Source organism: Dreissena polymorpha, chromosome 5 (assembly GCF_020536995.1).
Source record: "Dreissena polymorpha isolate Duluth1 chromosome 5, UMN_Dpol_1.0, whole genome shotgun sequence".
Lineage (NCBI taxonomy): Eukaryota > Metazoa > Mollusca > Bivalvia > Myida > Dreissenidae > Dreissena > Dreissena polymorpha.
This window is the reverse complement of record NC_068359.1, coordinates 109,077,521-109,103,581: the sequence shown is the minus strand read 5'-3', so window position 1 is coordinate 109,103,581 and position 26,061 is coordinate 109,077,521. Positions and strand designations below refer to the sequence as shown.

Sequence of the window (26,061 nt, the reverse complement as noted above, 5' to 3'; positions counted from 1 at the left end):
CCGTATTGTTGGATAAGGTTTTATGCATGTTACGTAGTCAGAATACGAGTTCATTAACATGTTCGAGAACAGATTGAACGACTAGTGTCAATGTATATAAAATGAATGTCTGTTGAGGTGCATATATGGGGCAATTAAATGTTTATTTGTAAATTAATAAATATACGTTTATTTACGCATCTGCACATTTATTACCGACACAAAAACAACACAATTACTAAATATGCTTGAAACTTAGTACAGTAATAACTATGGTGCAAACCAATTTATGAACTATTCTATTCAAAAAGTATATTGTTTGTATGTTTCACACTTGCCGATCGACAAAATCAGTAAAAAAAAACAACAGCAAAAAAACGTACATAATCACTACTTCTGAAATATTGTTTGGGCATTACTTATTAAAGAAAGTACCGCTTTAACATTTATCGTTGAAACTTTACAAGTCCAATAACACCTACTGTTATGCTTCAAAACTTAGGTCAACATTGCGTCCCTTTCTTTTCATTTTTAGTCGCAATTTTATTTCTATATGTGTGCGATAACAAACTGTGTGTTCGTTTCAAATTCGTTTGCAAGCGACCGTAACTTTATCTTGGGAAAATATGAGTCGCGTTCTGAGAAAACTGGGCGTAATGCATGTGCGTAAAGTGTCGTCCCAGTCCGCACAGGCTAATTAGGGACGACTCTTTTTATGGTATTTTTAGTTTCAAGGAAGTCCCTCCTTACCGAAAATCAAGTTTAGGCGGAAAGTGTCGTCCCTGATTAGCCTGTGCGGACTGCACAGGCTAATCTAGGATGACACTTTACGCACATGCTTTAAGCCCAATTTTCTCAGAACAAGGCTCATATATATATTGAAATAGCAAAGCATTAAATCATGAATATTGTTAAATTGTTCGCTGTTTTAATTTTTCAACAGCAGTTCGCTCGTTTGATAGATCATTAAAGTATCAATTTAACCATAACTAGAACACTGGGAAAACTAGGATAATTGCATTTGCGTAAAATGTCGTACCAGATTAGCCTGTTCAGTCCGCAACGGCTTATCAGGGACGACACTTTCCGCATCTATGGTATTTTCGTTTAAAGGAGGTCTCTTCTATGAGATAATCCAGTTTAGGCGGAAAGTATCGTCACTGATAAGCCTGTGTGGACTGCACAGATCAATCTGGGATTACAACTAACGCATTACTCCCAGCTTGCCTAGAAAAAGGTTCATACAATGCATGCAGCAGCCCGTTTTACAAAAGATCTTACGACAAGTGTAAGAAACGACTGGATTTCGTTGCTTACAATGGCATCGGCATTAATATACATAGATTCTGGAAGAGAATGCATGCCTATGGGTGTTAAAAATGATTGAAAACAAAGTAATCAGTAAGCAAAAATATTGGTGCTTTTTCAAAAGATGTATCGTAATGTATATCATGTGTCGTTATGTAAACCGTGTGTCGTAATGTATACAGTGTGTCGTAATGTATACCACGTGTCGTAATGTATACCACGTGTCGTAATGTATACCATGTGTCGTAATGTATACCACGTGTCGTAATGTATACCATGTTTCGTAATGTAAACCATGTGACGTAATGTATACCACGTGTCGTAATGTATAACATGTGTCGTAATGTATACCATGTGTCGTAATGTATACCACGTGTCGTAATGTATACCATGTGTCGTAATGTATACCATGTGTCGTCATGTATACACGTGTCGTAATGTATAGGATGTGTCGTAATGTATACCATGTGTCATAATGTATACCATGTGTCGTAATGTATACCACGTGTCGTCATGTATGGATGTGTCGTCATGTATACCCTGTGTCGTAATATATATATATATATATATATATATATATATATATATATATATATATATATATATATATATATATATATATATATATATATACCATGTGTCATTATGTATACCATGTGTCGTAATGTATACCATGTGTCGTCATGTTTAGGATGTGTCGTCGTGTATACCATGTGTCGTAATATATACCACGTGTCGTCATGTATACCATATGTCGTAATGTATACCACGTGTCGTAATGTATACCACGTGGCGTAATGTATACCATGTGTCGTAATGTATTCAACGTGTCATAATGTTTACCATGTGTCGTAATGTATACCATGTGTCGAAATGTATACCACGTGGCGTAATGTATACCGTTTGTCGTAGTGTATACCATGTGTCGTAATGTATACCATGTGTCGTAATGTATACCATGTGTCGTTATGTAAACCATGCGTCGTAATGTATTCCATGCGTCGTTATATACTCAACGTGGCGTGGACATGTACATTTATCGGGTTTGATAAGAAATGATCAATGAAGTGCCCTGTGTGTTCGACATCATTCTATTTATTCTTATAATATACATTAACGCATAGGAAAACCATGGACGAGTAAAAAAAATGCTTACAAATAATACGGTTATTATACTCAGATGTTACAACGTATGACAATACGTACACCGGTACACTCGCTTCGCATATAGCACAATCAATAACACACATTTATAAAATACATTGAATTCTAATACATACAATGGAGACTGACATAAACTGAAACTCTGTGACTAAAATTTTCCGACAAATCCTTGTCGTTGTAAATGTAAATATTCCGCCGTTTAAGAAGATAAAATAGCACCACGAATTTTCCAGAAGACTACGCTCGCCTATTTACGGAGAGACTACTGCGCCATTCTGACTCCGTCGTCCCCTGCCCTCACCGACGGCGGTATTGCCACCGCCACGCACCCAACGTGCACGGGTTCGAACACATTCCTGTACACGTACACGCCATTTTGACATTCCACCCGACGGAGGACCTTCACGTAGCGTGTGATCGGCTCACATATCAGATCCGGTATGCCGGGGTCGATGCATGAGCACACCGTGTCCAGGAGGACGCGCGGGCGGCGGTTGTTGTCGACGTTTCTGAAGTAACTCCATCCACAAACAGCCAATTCATTGAGAGTGTTCCGGTGCCGACGAAAGGAATTGCGCGGCGACGCAGGCAACCGGTGACAATTCTGATTTCCGAAGTAATGTGTTAAGGTCCGGTTTTTGTATTGGTCTGGTATGCGATCTAGAGTTTCGGCGTCTCCGATCCAGCCGGGGAGCCCGCTGAATGTTATATCCGCCATTAGCTGATATATGTCATCTCCATTGTTGGGAACTACCACTTCCGGCTCGCGACACTGTGGTGTACGGGGCGGCGTGCCGCTTGATGAAACCGGAACAGACACGAGCGTGGCGATCACCACCTGGAGAGAAAACGCAGTTTGTTATTAAAATAACTTTATATAATAACTTATATTATTAGTTTTAAAAATATGTATTGTGACAACAATAATAATAATTGATTACGAGAAAGACGTTTATTGTCTTTAATAAGACAGTTGCTTATGTTATTATGATTGTGTTATCATAATCGATATATTTGTTTTATTTTATTATAATTTTTATAAAGAGACGTACCAAAAAGTACTGTCGTTTTGTGTTCATAGTCGTTTGTTTTGTATTCTTTAGCCGTCGTATGCTAATTAATTAGCAAGTTAATGAACCAACTATTCGGACCTACTCTTTATATAATGAGCGTCTTCATTTTTCCGGATAGCATACAGCAAATTAAATGTCGTCTACGCAATAATAACTATTTCTTAATACGCGGTGGATTTAGCTCATTCCCACTAATATATTGTAATCAGGAAACTATTAGGAAGTTGGAAAATGTTACACACCTTTAATTAATTAAGTCAAGTTTCCGTCTGTTTTCGTAAAGACCATTCAATCGCTTTGAAAAACGGGTAATTGTAAGAGTTTGGCGAACGCGACCACTGCGTGACCAGCACGTTCCTTCGGTATCGGATCTATTGTCGTACCCGGACAAGCGGGCACATATGTCCACATTGGCTGAATTATAGTGCAACATCGCTAAAATCATGTTCTTTAACACTGAGGCGACAAGTAGTTTCGGACGAAAGACAATCTCACATAATGGTAATATCACAACTACCAATTAAATCGCTTTTATTGTAAAATTTTGGCTGCATTTATTGTAAAAATCATCAATTAACATTGTTGTAATTAGATTCGAAAAGATACGTCTAAAATACCCCAATTCACGAATTCGATCTAGGTTGATTGTCTATTTATGTGGCGTATTGAAACAAAAGCTCCCACGATCATAAAGAGCATCCGGAAATAAAATTTGGTCCATGCCAGGCATTGTTATCGGGTTGCGTGTAGTACGGGTTGATATTGGATTATACAGTTTAGATCATCTGTTTATAAACATTCATTCGACAAATAAATGTACAGACGGTAATTAGTACATCAGTCGTTTCTTTAAACAGCCCTTGGATAAATACATGTAACAACTCGTGTTTTAGTGTATGTCGTTTCTTTCATATTCGTTTGATAAAACAACGTAAAGAATGCAGTTTTGTTGTAAGTAAGGTTTTTCATGACAACCCGTACAGCTGAATTCGAGACGGAAATTGCATCGAACTGGCGAACACCGTACTGCAGTTACGTCAGAGAAAATTTCCGTTGTGACGTTGTACATGTCACTCCGGTTTTCTGGCTACTTAAAGCTGAAGCGTATTTGTATGTTAATCTATTGCAAGACAGTGAACTGTTTTTAAATGCACGGTCGGAAACTAGTTCTTACTGTTATAAATTTCTATGAAGTTTATTTCCCCAAAATGCCGACCTACGTACAGCTCGTGTACACTTCACGGCAGAGTTATTGTCAACATCGTCGCGTTAGAATGTGATAAAGTGTTGGAGTATTTGGAGTACACAGACGCAAGTTATCAGTTAAAAGATCGTTCATTAAAAAGATATTTCTGGTGAGAGTTAACAGTTAAAAGATCGTTCATTTAAAAAAGATTCCTGGTGGTATTTACATTTGTAAGCAAGTTACATTGTTTATATAAGCATATTGTTTAAAGTAGTTTCATATCTCCGTTACATTTATATTCACTTGAGATTTTAAAAAAGCTTAAGTGAACATAGCCTTTTTGAATTACCCGTGTTTCCAGCTGTAGCATTCTTTTAGTCCAAATCTGTTATCATGGCGTAGAGAATCGTAATAAGTTGCCAAAACTCACAATATTTAGCTATTATTGTTAGGCATTTTTAGAAATAAATAATGAGGTATTCATTTAAATGAATACAATATTGATGTTTGCACTTACTTGAATAAAATATTGAGGTATTCACTTAAATAAAATAAATATACATTTATCGATTTTAATGCATTGGCTAATGATGTATCCAATGAAATGAAAAACATATTAATTGTTATATCTTATTTAAGACAGAAAGTCTACAGAGTTCATCATCATCATCACTATTAAAAAGGATTACAGAGGATGTTCTATATGTGACCGTCCTGGGGTAGATACGGTAGATAGACTTTGATATCAAGATGAGACAACTCAATACAGCCATTAGATTATTTACAAAAATAAGTAACATAACTATATATATAGATAATTGTTGATTCCTAAGGAAAATATTTAGATTGAAATGAGCATAGGAGACGGCGCTTTTTTATTCAGTGTAACTTATTCGCCGAGGATACGTCCTATAGCCAAAACGAAAATAAAGGCATACCAGTAGTAGGCGAATATACTTACTGTAATATAAGTCAAAAATTTTGCCTTCCACGGAAGACTGCTTTAAGTGTTAAGATACACTAACATAGAAACGATCGACATGTCAACATCATATCACATCCTATACACTACTAAATTAATGGTTTTCAAGCAACAATGTCTGCATTCTCGTACAAACGGTCTTGACACAAACATACCTATGCTATTCAATATTGTTTTACACACGGTAAGTATTTTTGGATTGTCCTTTGCTACACTCCATAAAGGGGAGTAATTATTGGAGTCTATTACATGCACAGTTACTCCCCATCGATCGGTGCCTTTGATGCGACTCTTTATTTCGTTCTTTATTTTCATTTCGACTTTTCGCTCAAATATTTTCTTCCATTGTCGCTGTGTAGAGAAATGTCCATCCTGGATGAACGTAAGGCGTTCATTAAGTCATACTTTTGTAGTAGAGATCGGTTATCAGTGGATGGTGGCTCTATGAATTGTTAACTTATAAAGTATCCGTTCGTTTGTTCCTTCAATAAATAGATAACAAATACATTAATTCACCCATTCGTGCATACGTTCTTTTTTTCATATGAAGTAATATCCTCAAAACATTTACCACACGACCGATGCGATAGAGACGCTGACCGCGTTAGTCAATCTTCCAGGGCATGACCGATGCCATAGAGACCGCGTTAGTCGATCAATATTTAAGGGAACGACCGATGCCATAAAGGCCGCGTAAGTCAAAATTCAAGGGCACGACCGATGCCATAGAGACCGCGTTAGTCAATCTTCAAGGTCACGACCGATGCCATAGAGGCCGCGTTGGTCAATATTTAGGGCACGACCGATGCCATAGTTACATAGAGACCGCGTTAGTCAATATTCAAGGGCACGACCGATGCCATAGAGACCGTGTAAGTCAATCTTCAAAGGCACGACCGATGCCATAGAGACCGCGTTAGTCGATATTCAAGGGTACGACCGATGCCAGAGACCAGGTTAGTCAATATTTAAGGGCACGACCGATGCCATAAAGACCGCGTTAGTCAATATTCAAGGGCACGACCGATGCCATAGAGACCGCGTTAGTCAATCTTCTGGGGCCTGAAAAGCCATCTTGGGCAGCTACGCTTACCAACCTGAATAAAAACGAAAACAAAATTACTTTAGGTACTTTTTCCCAATAGCAGTTGCACGTTTTTAGATCGTGTGCGTTAATTGTAAAATACACACTGATAAAATTAAGATGTGTGCACATTTATCATATAGATCTATACTTCGGTAAACGGGATCAAAATTAAGAACTATATGCGCCGATTACGATATAAATATTAATTTTATTGTAAACCGACTGTTAATAATTTCACTTCATAAACAATATCAACACATAGTTCATCCATTAAAATTAAGACATAATCTTTAAATTTCAACAATTTCTGTATTTTGCAAAATAGAAGTTCCGTTCGCGATTAGCCTATTCTGTAGATCTAAATATGCGAAAGTTAACGAATGATAATGTTCGTCTCCGTTGGCACGATCGGCAATCTCCGTTAACATACGGATTTCGAGCATGGTCGGACATGCCGCAGTACGAGAACAAAGGGAAACAAGAACTGAAGTCCAGTGACTGGAGGGAAACAATTCCGCCTTAATTTAACATCAAGGGCCATGTCCGACTCCGAAAACCAACCGGAGAAGCCGGCGGCGGTCGAGAAGAAGGTCATCGGTAAGTCATTCGTTGAGTAAAATATGTTTACAACGATTTTCAAGCCTAAAGTTGGCAGTCGGCGTCGCGTGCCTCAACAAACATGGCGGACCCACGTGCTGTTAAAAATGGAAAATATTATAATACTCTATTTTAAACAGTATAAATATGAACGACGTGTAATTTAGGTATTGTTTACATGAATTCATTAATTATTCAACATAGCTTTGTTCGTGGTTTTGCTGAAGTTAAACGCAAGTTAATTCCTACCCTATAAATTGAGTCATTACCACGCCCACTTTTTAAGCGAAAGCATTCCCTCCAAGTGTTTAACGCTAATGTTATTTTAATTTAAGCGTAAGTGAAAGATTTTAGGCAGTACCATAGCACACTGGTGGACATCGCGTCATTTAATTATGTTATTTTTTTGCTTACCAATATTATTAAATTTAGTAAAGGGTGTTTTTTTTGCTGATTTTACTTGGTCATATTACCAGTCACAGTGGGCTGGAATGGTGTTTAGGTAGTGTTTTCATAGTAAATGCCCATTATCAAATATAAAAGTAACAAGGGTTTCAACTGGCTCTATATCATACATGCCATACGTCCCGGATTGTCCGGGACAGTCCCGGAAATGAAGAACTTGTCCCGCTGTCCCGGAAATCTGTCAAATGTCCCGGAATTTACAAAATCCATATATTCATAGTGTTTTTCCCAGGCCATTTTAGCGTGGCGAAAAGCCACGCCGCCCTCCCGGATCGCCACGCTGCCCTTTTTTAAGGCAAATTTCGCCACGCGCCCTTTTTTTCAAAGGCAAATTTCGCCACGAAATTTGCCTTATGATCTAACTTGGTCCGCAAAATCAGCTTCCTTGATTGTCTGTGACGCTCCGACTGTGCTTGATTTACTCGAGAGGTGTCAACGTCTAATCGACTATATTTAATTGAGCAGATTTAATCTATAACAGTGCTCGATTAGGTCTTACTGGCTGCCCCAAAGCTGTGAATTAGTCATGCGTGAATAACCCCGTGTCAGTATCAATCGATAATGCCAGAGGCTATGTTATACCAAGCGCACTTTTCGCTCGGCAATGTGTACTCCTCCAGGATATAATCATTACTTCGGAGACATTTGATGAAAAACTCGATGTTATTCTTGTGGCAATTGTGCTTTGCATGCATTATTTAGTTATATCAAAACATATTTTTTTACGCATAATTACTTTTAAATTCACAAACAAATTTATTCTTTATCGATTTCGTCTTTAAGATAATTAGATCTAATTATTTCAATAATTACCGAGACGTATACCAATTTAACAAAATACGAATCGCGTATACGATTTAACGTTGCTATGCTCACCTGTCGCTTACATCATTTAACATTTTATCAACATGGCGGACAGAATTAAATTGTGACTCGGCAAAAATGGCAAATAACGTCGTAAACGATCGAATTAACGATGGAGATTATACATTAAGAAGGAATAAATGAAATGTCTGTGATAATCAACGATGCATAAAAATGTTTTAGATAGCAACAACATTATTTATTTATTTGTAATCTACTCGGTGGATGTATGTCACGGAAACGAGTGTTTGCATATTGTTAGCGATCAATTTACTCGCAATGTTATTTTAAACATCTGTCGAGATTATTGTTAGAAAATGGGATAAGACAAACATGGTTTCATTTATATGTTAGTGGATCTGTGTATAATCAGATTCATATGCATATATTGCTTTATTATGTTTGTCGTGCTGTACAGTTTATTGAAACAGCATGGAGCTTAAATGTACATTGCAAGGTAAATATATTAATATAAATCATAGTAAGTTAAATACATCTATTACCATTAAATGTGCTTGTTTATATGTTATTTTTCCACAACTGCTTCGTGGAGCAAATAACATGGAACGTTTTTGCCCTTTTTTGCCTAAACTGCGCGCTAAAATGCCCTTTTTGAAAGTAATGCGCCATGCCCCTTTGCCCTCCTGGGAAAAACACTAATACATGTACCTTATCTTAGGCTTAACTGCACCTCGACTCTGTGTATATCTGCAGCGTCTCCATGACAATGCCTACCCGAATAGGCAGACTACGCTACGTGTCAAAATCGATCAATTAACAGGGGTCCCGTTATCATATCGATTGTCTCAAGTTCGCGGTCAAACCGAAGCGGCGGCATTGTTTAATGTGGTTGTTAATTGACTTTAATCTACTACGTCATTATTTCCTGCTACGTACGGGCAAAGGATAGTTGTTCACACATCTGAACTGCAACATCGCTGAGTAAAAAATTAAAAGCAGTTTATGTTCGCATGTTTAACCGACAAAGAAGTTGAGTAAAAAAAGTAAGCATATAAAAACGTTGTATGTATTGTGAGTTGATTTGAGTTGACGATCTAACGGTACTGTATTGTTGTATTTTTTATTATATAAATGTTATAAATGAATAAAGGCGTATCAACAACTACGCGTTACACACAGGTCTTAATAAAAATAACGCAGTGACGTCACCATCTATGTTTAGAACGCTTACATTGAAAACACGTGGCTTGTATCTAGTAACGGAAGAAATGTTTAATTTGACGTTAATAGATCAAGTGTATTTCGGATAGGCTTTTGAACTTTTGCAATTAACGATGCGAAACAAAAAAAAATGTACCAAAAATGCATATGTCTATAAATATCGCTACATTTTATACATGTCCCGGAAAATCGGCAAAAGTCCCCGACAATTTAACTCAATGTCCCAGAATTGGTCTGAAAAATTATGGCATGTATGCTCTATATCCTGACAGACATCAGAGTAACATTTCATTGCCTCTAAATAATACATATTAACAACTTTGGTATGTAAAGGTAGTTTAGGAATAATATTATCAATTTACGCTAACAACTTTTAGTGAAAGACATTGACAATCCTGAATTTAAACAATTTGAACACTCTAAAATGGTCATTAGTGTTCACTCTGCCGAGAAGTTGCAACACGGGGAATATTTTTGCTGTTATCGAGGCAATTCACATTGGCTGTATACAAATTTAGCAATATTTCTGACAATTCACAACCAGACAAGTGCAAAAAATGCTATTCAATTTGTTAGTAAATTTTCTTTTGTAAATTATCTCATTATACTTGGTGCTTCATTTTTTTTCTAGCCACGAAAATTACCGGCAGTGTAAAATGGTTCAATGTGAAAAGTGGATATGGCTTCATTAACAGGTAATTGAATATTATTAATACAGTATGATTCACATCGATAGAAGTGTTAAACTTTGTTTTCCTTATTTTATATATAAACCAACAATGCCATGATGATCACCTGCAGTGTTTTTTTTGGATGAAATATTCGGCGTTATTCGGCCCCATTCCCCCCTCTTAAGAGTATATATTTTTCCCCCAAATATTTTTAAAATTCCCCTCTCGGAAGTGTTATTTAATTTTAATCAATACCTCATTTAAATATGTTTTTCGTTACGAATTTCTACAATTTTCCTGAACTGCATCGGCATGTTTACTTTATTTAAGCCTTTACCGCTAACCGTACGTAGTTCACTATCACGACTTTCGCTTTACGACATTACCGCAAGCCATACGTATTCCAACATGTTGCACAACAACAAAAGCTAAAAGAATTGACAAATCTGTTTTAACTTAAAAATAAATTGATATTCTTTTCAAACAAGTACTACTTAAAAGTCAGTCTTCTTCAAATGCTGGCAGTGAAACGCCAGAAACGTCCGGTCAAGAGAGTGTTGAAAGACTGTTTAGTTTGCTCAACCTGCTTTGCACGCCACAGAGAAACAGGCTTTGGGAAGCTACACTGAAGTCCCTGATCAGACTTTGTCTGCACACGGAGAGACTTGGTGAAGAGGAGGTCACCAGAATAATTGATAAATTCGCTGAAAAGCCCAGAAATGTTGAACTTTGAACATGAACATAACATGTTAATGAATAAAAGAGTTTGAATTATGTTTTTCTCCCTCTCTATGGTGAATGATAGTGTTAAAACTAGATTTTGTACTGTTACTAGCTAAGCATAGAAATTTCCCCCTTTTCCCCTTTTACGCGCGAATTTTCCCCCTCTCAGGGGATTCGACCCCCTTCTTTCAAAACTGAAAAAAAAACACTGACCTGTCTGGCTTATACACTATTGCCTGAAATTGGGGATTTTCAAAAAGCAAAAAAATAATTTCGGCATTCAAAAACATTCCAAATCTATTTAAAAAAACAACATTTAAATAGATGCATTTTGTGTTTTGCAGAAACAAATTTACACAAGTTTTACATATTTAAACTGTATTTAGGTCACCTGAGCATGAGGCCCTCTTGTTAAGGTTTTGTGATCACATTTTGTCCGCTGTTAGTAGTCAATATTTACCTTTGTAAGTTTCAAATACTCTAGGTCCACATTAAATAAGCAATCTTCGTGAAACTAAGCTCAGACCTGTGTACTGTCCCAATAATATATTGGCAGAGTTTGAAACTGGATTGTTAGTGGATCAAGTTAAGTCAGCAATCAGCTCATTTGGTCAAATTACAGAAAAAGCTTGTTAACACTCTGGAAGTCACATGTATAGTCCAATCTTTGCAAGAACATTTGTTCTGATGATACCTCGGCTTAGTTAGAAAATGATTCTGTTTTGTTGAAAACCACATATGTCATGTGGCGTATCAGTTTTCCTAACATGCATAAAAAGAAACCTTTCTTCGAATATACTGGTAATAATAGATATTTTAACGACACCTTTGCTGACATTACTTTCAACGCATTATGAAAATATTAAGTTATGAATTTAATCATTTCTGAGGCCTAAATAAATTTATATTATTAAACTGATTATTAATAAACAGTCGCCAAGTTTAATTGCACTGAATTGTTTCACGCTTTCAAAAATCTAGTTGGCTGGCCAGACTCCCAACATTTAAAATAAAGTTTTCCACGCTCCAATCTACTAACCTCGGTCTAACGAGCAACCACTAATTTCCAACCCTGAATGTGTGTTTTGTAAAAGACTATGTGTCAGTTCTCATTTGACTACGTTGACGTGTGTATGTTTTTACAGGGATGATACCAAAGAAGACGTGTTTGTCCACCAGACTGCAATCAGCAAGAACAACCCTCGTAAATATCTGAGAAGTGTGGGAGATGGGGAAAAAGTAGAATTTGATGTCGTTGAAGGAGAAAAGGTATTTGCATGGGATTTCAGTTTTTTAGTTTAAGATACTTCTTTTTAATTATGTACCATTTAACTAGAATTCCAACATGCAAGCAATTTTTATATGCCTGGCAGGAAGGGGTATGACATGGGATTCTCTTTGCCAGTCGATTTCTTAGTATAAAATTAAATGTCCATAGTAGGTGTAATACACTATATCCACATTTTTCAAGCAATTCAATAAAGACTCTAAATACGTCATCACATTGAAGTATAGATGTTCTAGACAGTTTTCATCCTGCGGAACCTACACATTTTAGATTGTTTAAAGAGGAGTATCTTGGTGAAAGTTGGCACTTGTGTTTGAGCATTTAGGAAGTCTTTTATGAGCATGAATGATGAGAAAACAGTGTTGGATTCCCCTTCATTTGATCTAAGTGAGAACTGACACACTGATCATGCTCAGTCATTAATCAAATCGGTATGATCTGTGTGGGAAGATATTCATTATTGAGGGTTAGGCTTTTTGAAAAGTTGCTTCGTTAACTTTATACACTACTAATCTTTTGTTCGTAAAAAAATATTAGCTGTCATATCAGCAATTTTTTTTGCCCAATTTAGAAAAGTACCGGTAGTACCAGCCAAGTTGGGACAAATTTGCGCAAAAACCCCTGAAATTTGAGAAAATTCTTATTGTGAAGTCTTCACACTGGGAAATTGGTGTATAATAATAAGAAATTCCCTCTTAGTATCCGTTGCTAACTTGCCAAGTGTGCATTGCAGGGAAACGAAGCATCCAATGTCACTGGACCGAACGGCACCCCAGTGCAGGGCAGCAAGTATGCTGCAGACAGGAGGCGTTACCGCCGTCAGTGGTATCCGAGGAGACGTCCCGACGGAAGAAACGGAGAGGTAACACTGCATAAACAGTTGCTGTTATACCTTGAGATTGCACTTTTTTGTTGTTGAATAGAATAATATGTTATATACATTGAACTTTTGGTTTCATGGTATTGCCATATACAACAAATTAACACATCCTTAACTGATCAATTCTACTCAGATCTTTTAGCAGAATGTGTTGGGATTTTTTACTCTCTTGTTTGAGCATTTAGGAAGTTTGTTCTGAGCATGAATGATGAGATAACAGTGTTGGATTCCCCTTCACTTGATCTAAGTGAGAACTGACACACTGATCATGCAGAGAGTACAAATACCATTTGTTTCTATTGTGAGTAAGTGCGAAATAATGAAAGAGGCTTAGGCTAAAGTTGCTCCATGTGTGTAAACTTTACTACACTAGTTATCTTGTGTCCGTGAAACATATTTAATGTAAGAGTATAGGTACAAATAAGATGTTTATCGTCCAGGAAAACTTGGTTCTGCCAATTACTTAATTGCAAAGCAAAAGTTATTTCACTCCCAGTGTCATTTCACACCAAGTGTCATTTCATGCCCAGTGTCATTTCACACCCAGTGTCATTTCACACCCAGTGTCATTTCACACTCAGTGTCATTTCACAACCAGTGTCATTTCACACCCAATGTCATTTCACACCCAGTGTCATTTCACACTCAGTGTCATTTCATGCCCAGTGTCATTTCACACCCTGTGTCATTTCACACCCAGTGTCATTTCACACTCAGTGTCCAGTGCCTTTCCCAGGAATTTGTTCAGACGCCCCGGGGGGTGGGTTCGGGTGTCCCCTCCCGACGTTGATTTTTTTTAAATTAAACGTGTCAATTCACGTTCTATGGTGCGTTATAACTCAAAGAAAAACAGCGTCAAAAGACGTCATTTGGTGCGCTATGACTCTTCAAAAAATCCCCCAGTTATTTAAAAATATATTTTTTTATATTGTTTAATTGTTTTAAAACTTTTCCGCACAGATAGTAAAATCCCGACTCGATTGATTCCCCAATACATCCGTTTCAACCCGACTCTATTACTGTATACTTACTATTTTTCAAGTTTCTATTTATTACCCGATAATCCCGTTTATTCCGTTTTTATCAATCTCTTTCTGGTAAATATTTACGATAAAAGCTTTCAGTTATTTCTTTAACACAAACCTTGCCATTTTTTAAGTGACTATTTATAGAATTGATGAAATATTGCCTCTGAATATGCGTCAATCCCCTGACCTGTTGTGTGCTTGTTAAAACGCTCAATACACGCCATTTGTATGCAATAGACGCGACGTTGTACATGATGCAAAATTTTCGCGCTCTTTTTAATTGAGAAAAAGATTCGACACAAAATAAATTTGCACTGCTAATTTGAAGCAAAAATATTTAACGTTGCGGTAACATTTACATTCTGAAGTGTGTTTCGGATTAAAAACGCGTTCATCGACTTACGGTAATGGGTTTCGGATTACAAATTTAATTATTCCCATTTGAGATTTCAACAAATATTAACCGTTGCGTTATAAATTCAACGATAATTTGTTTACACACTTTACGAGTCGAATAAATGTTTTGACGGAATTATGCATGAAATTCACGTTGTCCACGAGGATCACGGCCGGTTGCCATCATCAGTCTTCTAACTATCGATTATCGGACGAAACATTTACAAGTGTGCGTAATTAATTCAACGAAAATTTGTTAAAGCGCATTACGTGTCGAATAAAGGTCAGAAAAACGAGGTGAATCAGTTCTATAAATGGACATGTTGAAATATACATGTACTGGAATTAAATAAATTGTTATCACATAATTGTAACCGCTATAATAATTAATTGTTTACCACTTGCAATTAATTTCTCGTATTAATTATGAGTCATAGGTAACACTTGTTTACAGTAAAAAGGTGTGATGATGATGCCCGAAACCGTCTTTAATGTTCTGTACTGTACTAATTACCGGTTTTATATTACTCAAATGGTACAACTACTTGCTAATCAAGCTGCGATAAACTCTTACTTCATGCCCGACGTCAATCAAAAATAATGGTCGATAGTTAACCCCGCCCTCATAAGCATTCGCGTAACCGATTGGACGATGAACTTCACTGTTTGACGACTGGAAAATTACCAGATACATCCTTGTCAGCATTTAAATGACCGTGTAATGTGGCTAGAATAATCGATACGCGCGTCATGCTATTCTCTTATCACTGGATTATCCATTACCCCATGTGGTGTTTATGGCGATTACTTGTGAAAGTAGGTACCAAGTGCTCTTTTAAAACAGGGAATATTGATACACTGATAGGGAAACCTTGATTTTTTTGGACAATCTCCACTTTCTTTTACTGAAGAATACACTGATCTGAAAATTTCAAGCGCCCCGGGGACTCTGATTTCGAAATTCAAGCGCCCCGGCAAGGGGCGCTTAAATGGCCTGGGGAAGACCCTGGTGTCATTTCACACCCAGTGTCATTTCACACCCAGTGTCATTTCACACCCAGTGTCATTTCACATGAGCTTGTATATGTTCAGGAAGGCGAGGAGGAGCATGTTGGAGACCAGCAGGGTGGAGGTCAACAACGCCGCCCGCGCCGCCCGTACTTCAGAAACTACTACCCCCGAGGAGGCTTCAGGGGAGGCTACCGGGGTGGGCCACCTGGTCAGATGATGCCTGCAGGTACAGGGGAGAATGATTGAAATCATTTATTACCATTGTTATGTTTGAGTTGTATGAAGCTCTCAATCTGAAGTCTTGAAGCCAACTTTATTAAGCCCCCACCAATGGCGGACAGTGTTTTTTCCCAAACCAATTTGGGAATGGGACTGGGTCCCTTTTGGTTAGGAAATATGGCGGCATTTTGACTAAAATTGGGAAATAAGTGTTGTTTTGTTTAAAAATGCTTCAAAAGTAAAAAAAATGTATTTTCAGTATTATAAATACTAAGGTAGAACTAATATGGATGGGAGATGAACAAAATATTGAGATCTAAAAAAATTTTTTTTTTGAAGCCCTATTTTGGGAATTTTTAGCTACCTTTTGGAAAAAATATATACTTTTTTCCATTGGGAATGGGGCTGATTACCCGACCCGATTTTGAATGAAAACAAACACTGGCGGAGGAATATAGAATTGGCTTTGTCCGACGGTCTGTCACAAACTTCAAGTGGTTTGTATCTCAGAAACTACATGTTTATAAGATATCAACATGAACTTCATAGGTGTGTAGATATCAATGAGGAGAAGTGTCATGCACAAGAACCATAACGCTTCACTTTCTTTTGTAAGAGTCATTGCCTGTCGTTGTTTATGTATGAAGTGACTTTATAGAGCTATATCTCTGATTCGCCACAGGATATCAAAATGAAACTTCATTGGTGTACAGATATCAATGAGGATAATTGCAACACATAAAAACGATTACCATACACTTAATTATCCCCCGCAAAGTGCTTTGGCGGATTTCATTGAAACTTGGTACGAGTATATATATGGATAAGAGGATGATGCACGCCAAATGGCATTGTACACCATCTGTAAATAACGGAGTTGTGGCCCTTTGTATCTTGAAAAAATGCCTTTTTGTGTCCAAAGCCATATCTTTGAAGTGCTTTGGCGGATTTCATTGAAACTTGGTATAAGTATATATATATATATATATATATATATATATATAATATATGAATAATATATGTGTATAAGAGGATGAGGCACGCCAAATGGCATTGTACACCATCGGATAATAACGGAGTTATGGCCCTTTGTATCTTGAAAAAATGCTTTTTTTCATGTGTCTGGAGCCATATCTTGGAAGTGCTTTAACGGATTTCATTGAAACTTGCTATGAGTATATATGGATAAGAGGATGATGCACGTTTGCGTTGTCCATCCGTCCAGAAGTTTATTGGCGGGGGATATCAATTCAACAAATTTACTTGTTATTTAAAAGAATTCATACTGTTTATTTGCACCCATCAAAAATCAAAATTTATTTTTTTGCGGGAAATATCAATTTTATGACGCTGATTGTTAAGTTTTAAAGCAAGGGCAGCCAAAGAAGGGAGCTTATAATTGTATATGTTTAGATTAAGTTATCTGCAAATCTTTGCGAAATAATTACATATTCAACATAATTTTGTTAACATTAACAAACTCCAGACTGCCTATACTAAAAAAAATTAATCTGCAATCCATGTCCACCCTATGGAAAAATAGAAAGCCCAAACATTAATTTATTAAACAAAAATCTTTGAAAATCTTGTAAGTAGAATGTTGAATATTATTTAAAATAAAGCAGAAAGTGTTATACATTTTAATGTGTTTCAAACCATTGGCAAGTTCAAAAGTGATTGCATCAAACAGTTTATTGATTTCTATGGGATTTTAACCACAACTGTTCATGTTTATCTCCAACACATATTTTTAGGTCACCTGTCACAAAGTGACACAGTGAGCTTATGTCCTGCGTCCGTTGTGCGTGCCTGCTTGTGTCCGTGCGTCCGTCCGTCAAGAATTTGTTTGTGTAGACAGTAGAGGTCACAGTTTTCATCCAATCTTGAAGAAATTTGGTCAAAATGTTTATCTTGATGAAATCCGGGTTGGGATTGTATTTGGGTCATCTGGGGTCAAAAACAAGGTCACTAGGTCAAATAATAGAATAACCTTATGTAGAAAATAGAGGTCAAAGTTTCATCCAATCTTTATGAAATTTGGTCAGAATGTTTATCTTGATAAAATCTGGGTTGGGATTTTATTTGGGTCATCTGGGGTCAAAAACTAGGTCACTAGGTCAAATAATAGAAAAACCTTGTATAGACAACAGAGATCACAGTTTTCATCCAACCTTTATGAAATTTGGTCAGAATTCTTGATGAAATCTGGGTGTGATTGTATTTGGGTCATCTGGGGTAAAAAACTAGGTCAAATAAATAAAAACAACCTTGTGTAGACAATAGAGGTCACAGTTTTCATGCAATCTTTATTAAATGTGGTCAAAATGTTTATCTTGATGAAATCTGGATTGGGATTGTATTTGGGTCATCTAGAGTCAGGAACTAGGTCACTAGGTCAAGTCATAGAAAAACATTGTGTAGACAATAGAGGTCATAGTTTTCATCTGATCTTAATGTGTTAGGTGAGCGATTATGGGTCATCATGGCCCTCTTGTTACAGTTAATTGTGTTTTGACAAACCATCTCTGTCCATAAATCAAAGTTTGCCAATTGGTAAACTGCAGTGCAGCATATTTTTAACCATAATGTATTGAATAAAGAGTGATTATGAATGCTAAGCAATGTCTGGAGATGTATAATCATGATGTTTATTATGTTATTCAGGACCTATGGGCCCTCCCAATGCCGGCGGGCGTCCATTCTACCGTCGGTTCTACCGGGGCGGACCCATGGCCAGAGGGGCCGGGTTTGGAGGCTACGCCCCACGTGGATACTATGGGCCCCCTGGAGGTGGCATGTACCGCGGAAGGGGCCGTGGTGGTAGGGGCAGAGGGCGTGGCCGTGGAAGGGGCGGATACAAAAGCAGGGTACGCTCTCATTGACCGAGTTTGTGTTTTATTGATGAGCAATTGATGGATTGTAATTAGGGTTTGTAAAATATGAAATGGTCTTTTAAGATATGTTAGTGAGGATTGTGCAGTGTTACACTTATAATTTGAAAGGCTTAGCTTCTTGATCACCTTGACCAAATCAAGGCAGAGTTAGATTCTTGGTCACATGTGTCAAAAAACATGGGCACATAGTGAAATGATAATAAAGCCCTGTAACCACTCTAAAGGTAACATTTATGTTGTGATAAAACGGTCACCTGGTCAAATCTTCAACAATTGGTCAACCAAGTTCAGCGCTTTAGGGCCATTATGGACTGTTTGTTCATTTTCAGTGTATGTCCCACTTTTATAATTGTTCTTATTTTAATTAAATCCATGTTTTTGGACGTATTGCTTATTTTCTATGTTATTCCACTGATAGAAGTGCTCTTATTCTAATAAAAACTTTAATTTGTTTTTTAGCTCACCTGATTGCTCAGGTGAGCTTTTGTGACCGGTCTTTGTCCGTCGTATGTCCGTCCGTCCGTCTGTCTGTCCGTTAACATTTGCTCGTAAACACTCTTGAGGCCTCATTTCTTGTCCAATCTTCATGAAACTTGGTCAGAAGCTTTGTCCCAATGAAATCTCGGCCGAGTTCGAAACTGGGTCGTGCCGGGTCAAAAACTAGGTCACTAGGTAAAAAAAAAAAATCCTTGTAAGCACTGTAGAAGTCCCATTTCATGCCCAATCTTCATGTAACTTTGTCAAAATGTTTGTCTTAATGATATCTTGGTTGAATTCAATAGTGGTTCTGTTGAAAAACATGGCCGCCAGTGGGCGGGGCAGTTTTCCTTTTTTGGCTATAGAGAAACCTTGTAAACACTCTAGAAGTCACAAATTATGCCCAATCATCATGAAAGTTGGTCAAAACATTGGTTCAATTGATGTCTCGGACGAGTTCGAAAATGGTCCAGATCGGTGAAAAAACATGGCCGCCAGTGGGAGGGGCATTTTTCTCTACATGTTTATAGTGGCAGTTTTCCCTATTTGGCTATAGAGAAACCTTGTAAACACTCTAGAAGTCACAATTTTTGCTCAATCATCATGAAAGTTGGTCAAAACATTGGTTTTATTGATATCTCGGACGAGTTTGAAAATGGTTGGGATCGGTGAAAAAAAATGGCCGCCAGTGGGTGGGGCATTTTTCTCTATATGTATATAGTGAAAACATGTGAACACAGTAGAAGTCACATTTTTGGCTCAATTTTCATGAAATTTGCTCAGAACATCTGTTTCCTTGATACGAGAGTTGAGTTCAAAAATGGTTCCGGTCAGTTGAATAACATGGCTGCTGGGAGGGGGGCAGTTTTCTCATTATGCCCCCCCCTTTCGAAGAAGAGGGGGTATATTGTTTTGCTCATGTCGGTCCGTCTGTCCACCAGATGGTTTCGGATGATAACTCAAAAGGGCTTATGCCAAGGATCATGAAACTTCATAGGTACATTGATCATAACTTGTAGATGACCCCTATTGATTTTCAGGTCACTAGGTCAAAGGTCAAGGTCACGGTAACCCGAAATAGTAAAATGGTTTCCAGATGATAACTCAAGAACGCTTATGCCTAGGATCTTGAAACTTCATAGGTACAATGATCATGACTCGCAGATGACCCCTATTGATTTTCAGGTCACTAGATGACCCCTATTGATTTTCAGGTCACTAGGTCAAAGGTCAAGGTCACGAAGACCTGAAATAGTAAAATGGTTTCTGGATGATAACTCAAGAACGCTTATGCCTAGTATCATGAAACTTCATAGGTACAATGATCATGACTCGCAGATGACCCCTATTGATTTTCAGGTCACTAGGTCAAAGGTCAAGGTCACGGTGACCTGAAATAGTAAAATGGTCTCTGGATGATTACTCAAGAACGCTTATGCCTAGTATCATGAAACTTCATAGGTACAATGATCATGACTCGCAGATGACCCCTAATGATTTTCAGGTCACTAGGTCAAAGGTCAAGGTCACGGTGACCTGAAATAGTAAAATGGTCTCTGGATGATAACTCAAGAACGCTTATGTCTAGGTTCATGAAACTTCATGGGTATATTGATCATGATCAGATGACCCCTATTGATTTTCAGGTCACTAGGTCAAAGGTCAAGGTCACAGTGCCATAAAACGTATTTGCACAATGGCTGTCAAGGTCATGTTGACTTAACTTAGAAAAATGGTTTCCAGATGATAACTCAAGAATGCTTACGCCTAGGATCATAAAACTTCATAGGTACATTGATCATGACTCGCAGATGAAATAATGATTAAACTTGACCAGGATGTTTGTCTGGACAATATCTAGGTCAAGTTTGACATTTGGTAAAAATTGAATGAACCGACTCCTCTCAGGTGAGCGAACTAGGGCCATCTTGGCACTCTTGTTTTAATTGAGGATATTTGTTGGATTCGGTGGAATATCAATTTTAATTCACAAGTAAAAAGAAAATAATATTTTCACAAGTGGCGCACGATCATTTCTATGATCACAAGTGAATTAAAATCCAACAAATTTTCTTTTTATTTTATGCTTATGAGTGCTTTGTATTTTTGCCATATCGGACAATCTGATTCTGTTTGTCAGCCCGTAATGTCATTACCTGTTTGTTCGATGGAAGCTTATCCGTTTGTTGTTATAAACATTCAATGCAGAGTAACCTCCTTTGGTTAAATTAGCGGTCAGAATCGGGAAAACATACATATTTTAAAATAGGTGCGGTTAAACAATGAGAATTATGGTTAATTTTCACAGTTATTTTTCATTGTTTGAAATGGTGTAATTTTGGTTTTAATAATTCACTGATATTTCTCTTTAAATCCCGGAAAGCATAAAATATACCTTCATACTGGTATAACGTTTCAGGATGATGCCAGGAATGGAGACCAAGACGGCCAGAACGACTCTGGTGCCGAAGACAAGGTGGAATAGAGGCTGGGAAACACTCAATCACATGTACACAGACCTGGTACCATCTGGGCACGCAACAGCTGGAAACCAACTGAATAGCATATACAAATGAAATCTATGCTATGTGTACATGTGCTTACCTGTTTAGTTCTTATTTTCAAGTAATACTTTTGTGTCAAAATAAACTGTGTGTGAACCAATTGTAAATTGACCAACTCTTAAAGATAAGGTAAAATGTATTTATTTTATATGATAAAGCGAAATTTACTGAACTATTGGAGTTGGTATATCTGCTAAAAAAGAATGGTGCCATTCAAGGGGTATAAATAAACTTGCCTGTATTTGATCATTGTACCAATTACAAACCAAAACCTCGTGTTCAGAAGGCATGTTTGTTTTTACCCCTTGAATTTCTGTGTGCCAAGTTTGTAAACAAAATGAAACACCATTGAAGAGCAATGATTAAGCCTAAATTAACATTCTGGAAAGAGCCCAGAATCGAATGTTAATTTAGGCAAACTTTAAATGCCATTTGATATTAAAGACAAGAACTGGTTATGTTAAGAGTCATTCTTACTTTGCTCATTTAAGACCTATTACTATTCTTAAATGGTATTTAAGTGTTCATGAAAACAAAATGTTTTCAGGAACAACAGTTCAGAAAATGCGTCATTTTGTATTTTTAGTGCTCTATTGTTAATGATACATAAGCAAATGACTTGTTTTCTGAACAATGTATGTCTTGCAGGTACACAATTTTGTTATTTATACCTGTATAACAGTCTTCACTGGGAATCCTTCCACAACTTGACTGCTGCAAATCCAACCACAAAACAAAGAGATCATGCAGAAGAAGAATGTATTGCAATTTTTACTTGTGATGCGTTCCCAGTGAATGTACAATGAGTTGTCATCAATGTTTACAAATACACCTGCTATTGCCTCCTAGTTGCCTACCAACCAGTCGTCAGCCCTGACCCTTCTTGTCTGACTACTGTCCGACCATACCTCGCAGTTAGGAGACCTTGATACAGACAGAAGGAGGGAGGCAATAGTCTGCCGCTTACAGTGTCTACATGTAATCTAATCCTTTGTGTAAAACCAATTTGACACCACATCTATTTAAATTTGCATTTCTGAGTTTTTGATTAAAATCTGTTAAAAATTGCGGCATAGTAATTTGCCATCAAAACGTGAACCAAATGTGCAAAATTTCTGTTTGAGATTATTCATATAGATTTGGTGTTCAAATTTGCTTGTAAACAACAGTAGTCGATTGAACAAAACTTCAAACCCACAAACAAGTGCATTCGTGTCTGTTGTTCATAATTTGTGTTTTTCTAGTTAAGGTTTTACTCATGCGTATGCTTGATGTACGTTTTAATCATGAACTTTATTTCTTGCAAATCTTAACTTACTAAAAAACTATTAAACAGCGTTTTATATCTTACAGTTCTTTTATATAACACAGCACATGAACTGGGTTTTGAAATAAAAAATGCATGAATCTTTTGTTATTTTATTGTCCCTTGAAGAGTGTTGGATTAGTCAGGTCAATATACACTTTGACCCCCCAAAAATTGCTACAAAAGGAATTTTGACTGAACCTGGAAGGGTAGAAGGTACTTTATAACATCAAAAGTTTATCGAAATCTGACCTCCGGATTTTTTTTCTTTTAAGATGGCCGCCAAAATCTATTTATGATCATAACTATGTAGTAGGATTGGGGGTCGAACAACACTTTAAAATCATCAGACATAGTGTAAGTTTTTTAATTTATACTAAAATTCAAAAATAGCCACCGCCACAATAAGAAGAACAACAAATCCGTACAGTTTGACTTAAAGGTGATGATTTGTATGTCAAACGCCATAGTTTTGGAGACAAGGAACACTTTGATTTGTTGACATCACTAAGCAGTTGAAACATCGTGGAAATCAATTTATGGCATTTAGCTGTCTACTATCACCTGATGCACAATCACTTTTGGCCATGACATTGGTCTCGGAGCGAGACCGTTAAAACTGTCGTTGTCGTCCTCCTCGTCTTCAGTACAGACCTCTTGTAAATTGTTTGGATTGTCACTGTTTTCAGTTTGGCAAGGGCCGCATACAGCAGTGCAGGGGATTCCATAGCAAATGCAGCTGCATCGAGAGGATTTCATCCTACAGGAGAGTTCAGTCTTCACGCTAAATATTTTAGCCAAATAGCCCTTCGGGCTAATACGATGGAATTTTGAATAGCCCGAAGACATGTTCAATAGCCCGAGGAGGTCAATTTAAATCTTATGACTTTTTTGGCCAGGAACACCAAAATAGTTATTAACAATCAGAAAATCTACTTCCATTAGTAAAAACAGATGCATGTGATTACAGTAATAAAGGGTATAATGTTTCCTTTTGAAATGCATTTTATACAAAATGCACCAGATAATTATGCTGTTTATTGTAACTTTATTATTACACATGTTCTCATTCAATGATTCCATTAATCAGTTTGACCGGTGTTTTGTTTTATTTTAAAGCGAATTATTATCATGTTTAAAAAATATCCGAAAAACTTCAAAAATACATCAGCCTATTAAAATAACAGATTATTATCGTATTATTACTAGGACAATCGCCGGTGAATTTCTGAATTGTCGGCATGTGACTTCAGAACAAAAGGCCACTGGGTGTGTTAATTGCCCAATCTACAAGTGACAATGTCTGCTTCTTTAATTTACTCCCGATGTTTTGATAAGCATGTGTCAACCGTGAAAAGTATTGTATATTTGTAAACAGATTATAAGTAGCAAAATAGGTCACGTAGCAGAACGAGATTACAGAATAAACGAAAGTACTACAATTATTAATAATACATTAAAAAAACTTATTCTAATGCGCAAAAATAAGTGATTAAAACACATGGAAACCTACCTGTAATAAGTATCAATTTGTTTTAACCCAATGCGTACAATATCCCTTACAGACTCTTTAATTTTTATTGAAAAAATTACTTGTCCATTTTTCATGAATTATAAATACATTTTCGGAAAACGCTTCTCAAATTAAATACGCTTCTAGATTGGTCATTATTTTAAAACATTACGAAGTGCCCGATGCGCGAACATCCCGGAACGTGATCTACACATGTTCAGTTTGAATAACCTCATCTTGGTTGGGCGTCAATTGCATCATTACTTTAAATAGCAACATACCCGGATGCTTACACGACAGTTTAGAAAAATGGCGGCCGCATGCTTTAAAACGTCATTTTAGGCATTTAAATAGCAAATTTAAACGTGCTTCTTAAAAACGCGTATAAATCAGGTTATTGATATGACGCTCAAATATTTAATCGACCGATCGGGCTATTTTATTAGCATTTAGGATCGACCGACCGGCCCAAGAATCGACTCGGGCTTCGGGCTTATAGGCTAATTCGAAGACTGAGAGTTACAATGGATGGTTTTCAATAGTTCTTCAAATGCAGCATGGCTTTGGGTCATGATTGGAATTTATTGGTCGTTTTCCTATTTCCATCCTCATTCAGTGGGTTTGATTGCATTTTCCTTCCCAATTCATACCATAATTTGATAGTATATGCGTTGGCAATGACATACTGTTGCATGTGATGTAGGGGGTAGTCGCTCAGGAGTGACGAAACATTCGGCAGTAGCCACTTTCTTTGTGAAAATACTATGGCGCAATGATTCTAGATAATCATCGGACTTGTCACCAAACAGATCGACCATCAAGCATTCGTCAATATTTTATATCTCCTCTTCAGTCTTGTTAGGAAGGAGGAATGAGCTTGCACATGACTTAATGACAGCAAAATGTTTTATAAATTTCCGAAAGCTTGACTTTCTACTGATGCCGAAAATCCTTCAGGTTGAATCTCAGCCTCTGTTAGCATCAACAAAAAGCAACTCATTGCAAACTTCGCTTCCTAAAAGTTCTTTCAAAAGTTTAAGATTATACAATTTTAGTTTCTTTTACTGTTTACATCAGCGCGGAAGTAGATGATCTTATTGTCCCTTTCGGAGTAATGCAGGAGCAAGTTCAGTAAATCTGTATCATCGCCGATTAATGTTGGGATGCTATGACCGGGTCGTTCCACTGTTGCTTTTACAACATC

The 26,061-nt window shown here is 37.1% G+C and overlaps 2 protein-coding genes and 1 long non-coding RNA gene across 5 annotated transcripts; 1 reads left to right on the top strand and 2 right to left on the bottom strand.

Annotated features, from left to right (window-relative positions):
• Window positions 1-2,394: 2,394 nt before the first annotated feature.
• On the bottom strand, window positions 2,395-6,921 carry LOC127881201 (uncharacterized). Of its 3 annotated transcripts, none has more exons than XM_052428909.1 (2): window positions 6,816-6,921; window positions 2,395-3,289 (listed from the first exon to the last, which is right to left on the bottom strand). In XM_052428909.1, the coding sequence occupies exons 1-2, from the start codon at window positions 6,906-6,908 to the stop codon at window positions 2,714-2,716; spliced, it is 669 nt and encodes a 222-aa protein (XP_052284869.1). In that variant the 5' UTR covers window positions 6,909-6,921; the 3' UTR covers window positions 2,395-2,713. The 3 variants fall into 3 exon arrangements, 2 of the variants coding, with proteins under 2 accessions (XP_052284869.1, XP_052284870.1); XM_052428910.1 differs by lacking the exon at window positions 6,816-6,921 and adding an exon at window positions 5,060-5,158; XR_008049961.1 differs by lacking the exon at window positions 6,816-6,921 and adding an exon at window positions 5,672-6,171 and having other exon boundaries at window positions 3,163-3,289.
• A 287-nt stretch (window positions 6,922-7,208) lies between these two features.
• LOC127881200 (Y-box factor homolog) lies at window positions 7,209-22,210 on the top strand. Its single transcript, XM_052428908.1, has 7 exons — window positions 7,209-7,376; window positions 10,519-10,582; window positions 12,427-12,550; window positions 13,303-13,431; window positions 15,966-16,110; window positions 18,768-18,970; window positions 21,894-22,210. Exons 1-7 carry the CDS (start codon window positions 7,319-7,321, stop codon window positions 21,957-21,959), a joined length of 789 nt encoding a protein of 262 aa, XP_052284868.1. The 5' UTR covers window positions 7,209-7,318; the 3' UTR covers window positions 21,960-22,210.
• On the bottom strand, window positions 22,107-25,366 carry LOC127881202 (uncharacterized). The gene is made up of 2 exons (XR_008049962.1): window positions 24,858-25,366; window positions 22,107-24,104 (listed from the first exon to the last, which is right to left on the bottom strand). It is a non-coding gene; the product is annotated as an uncharacterized LOC127881202 (long non-coding RNA).
• Window positions 25,367-26,061: the final 695 nt, after the last annotated feature.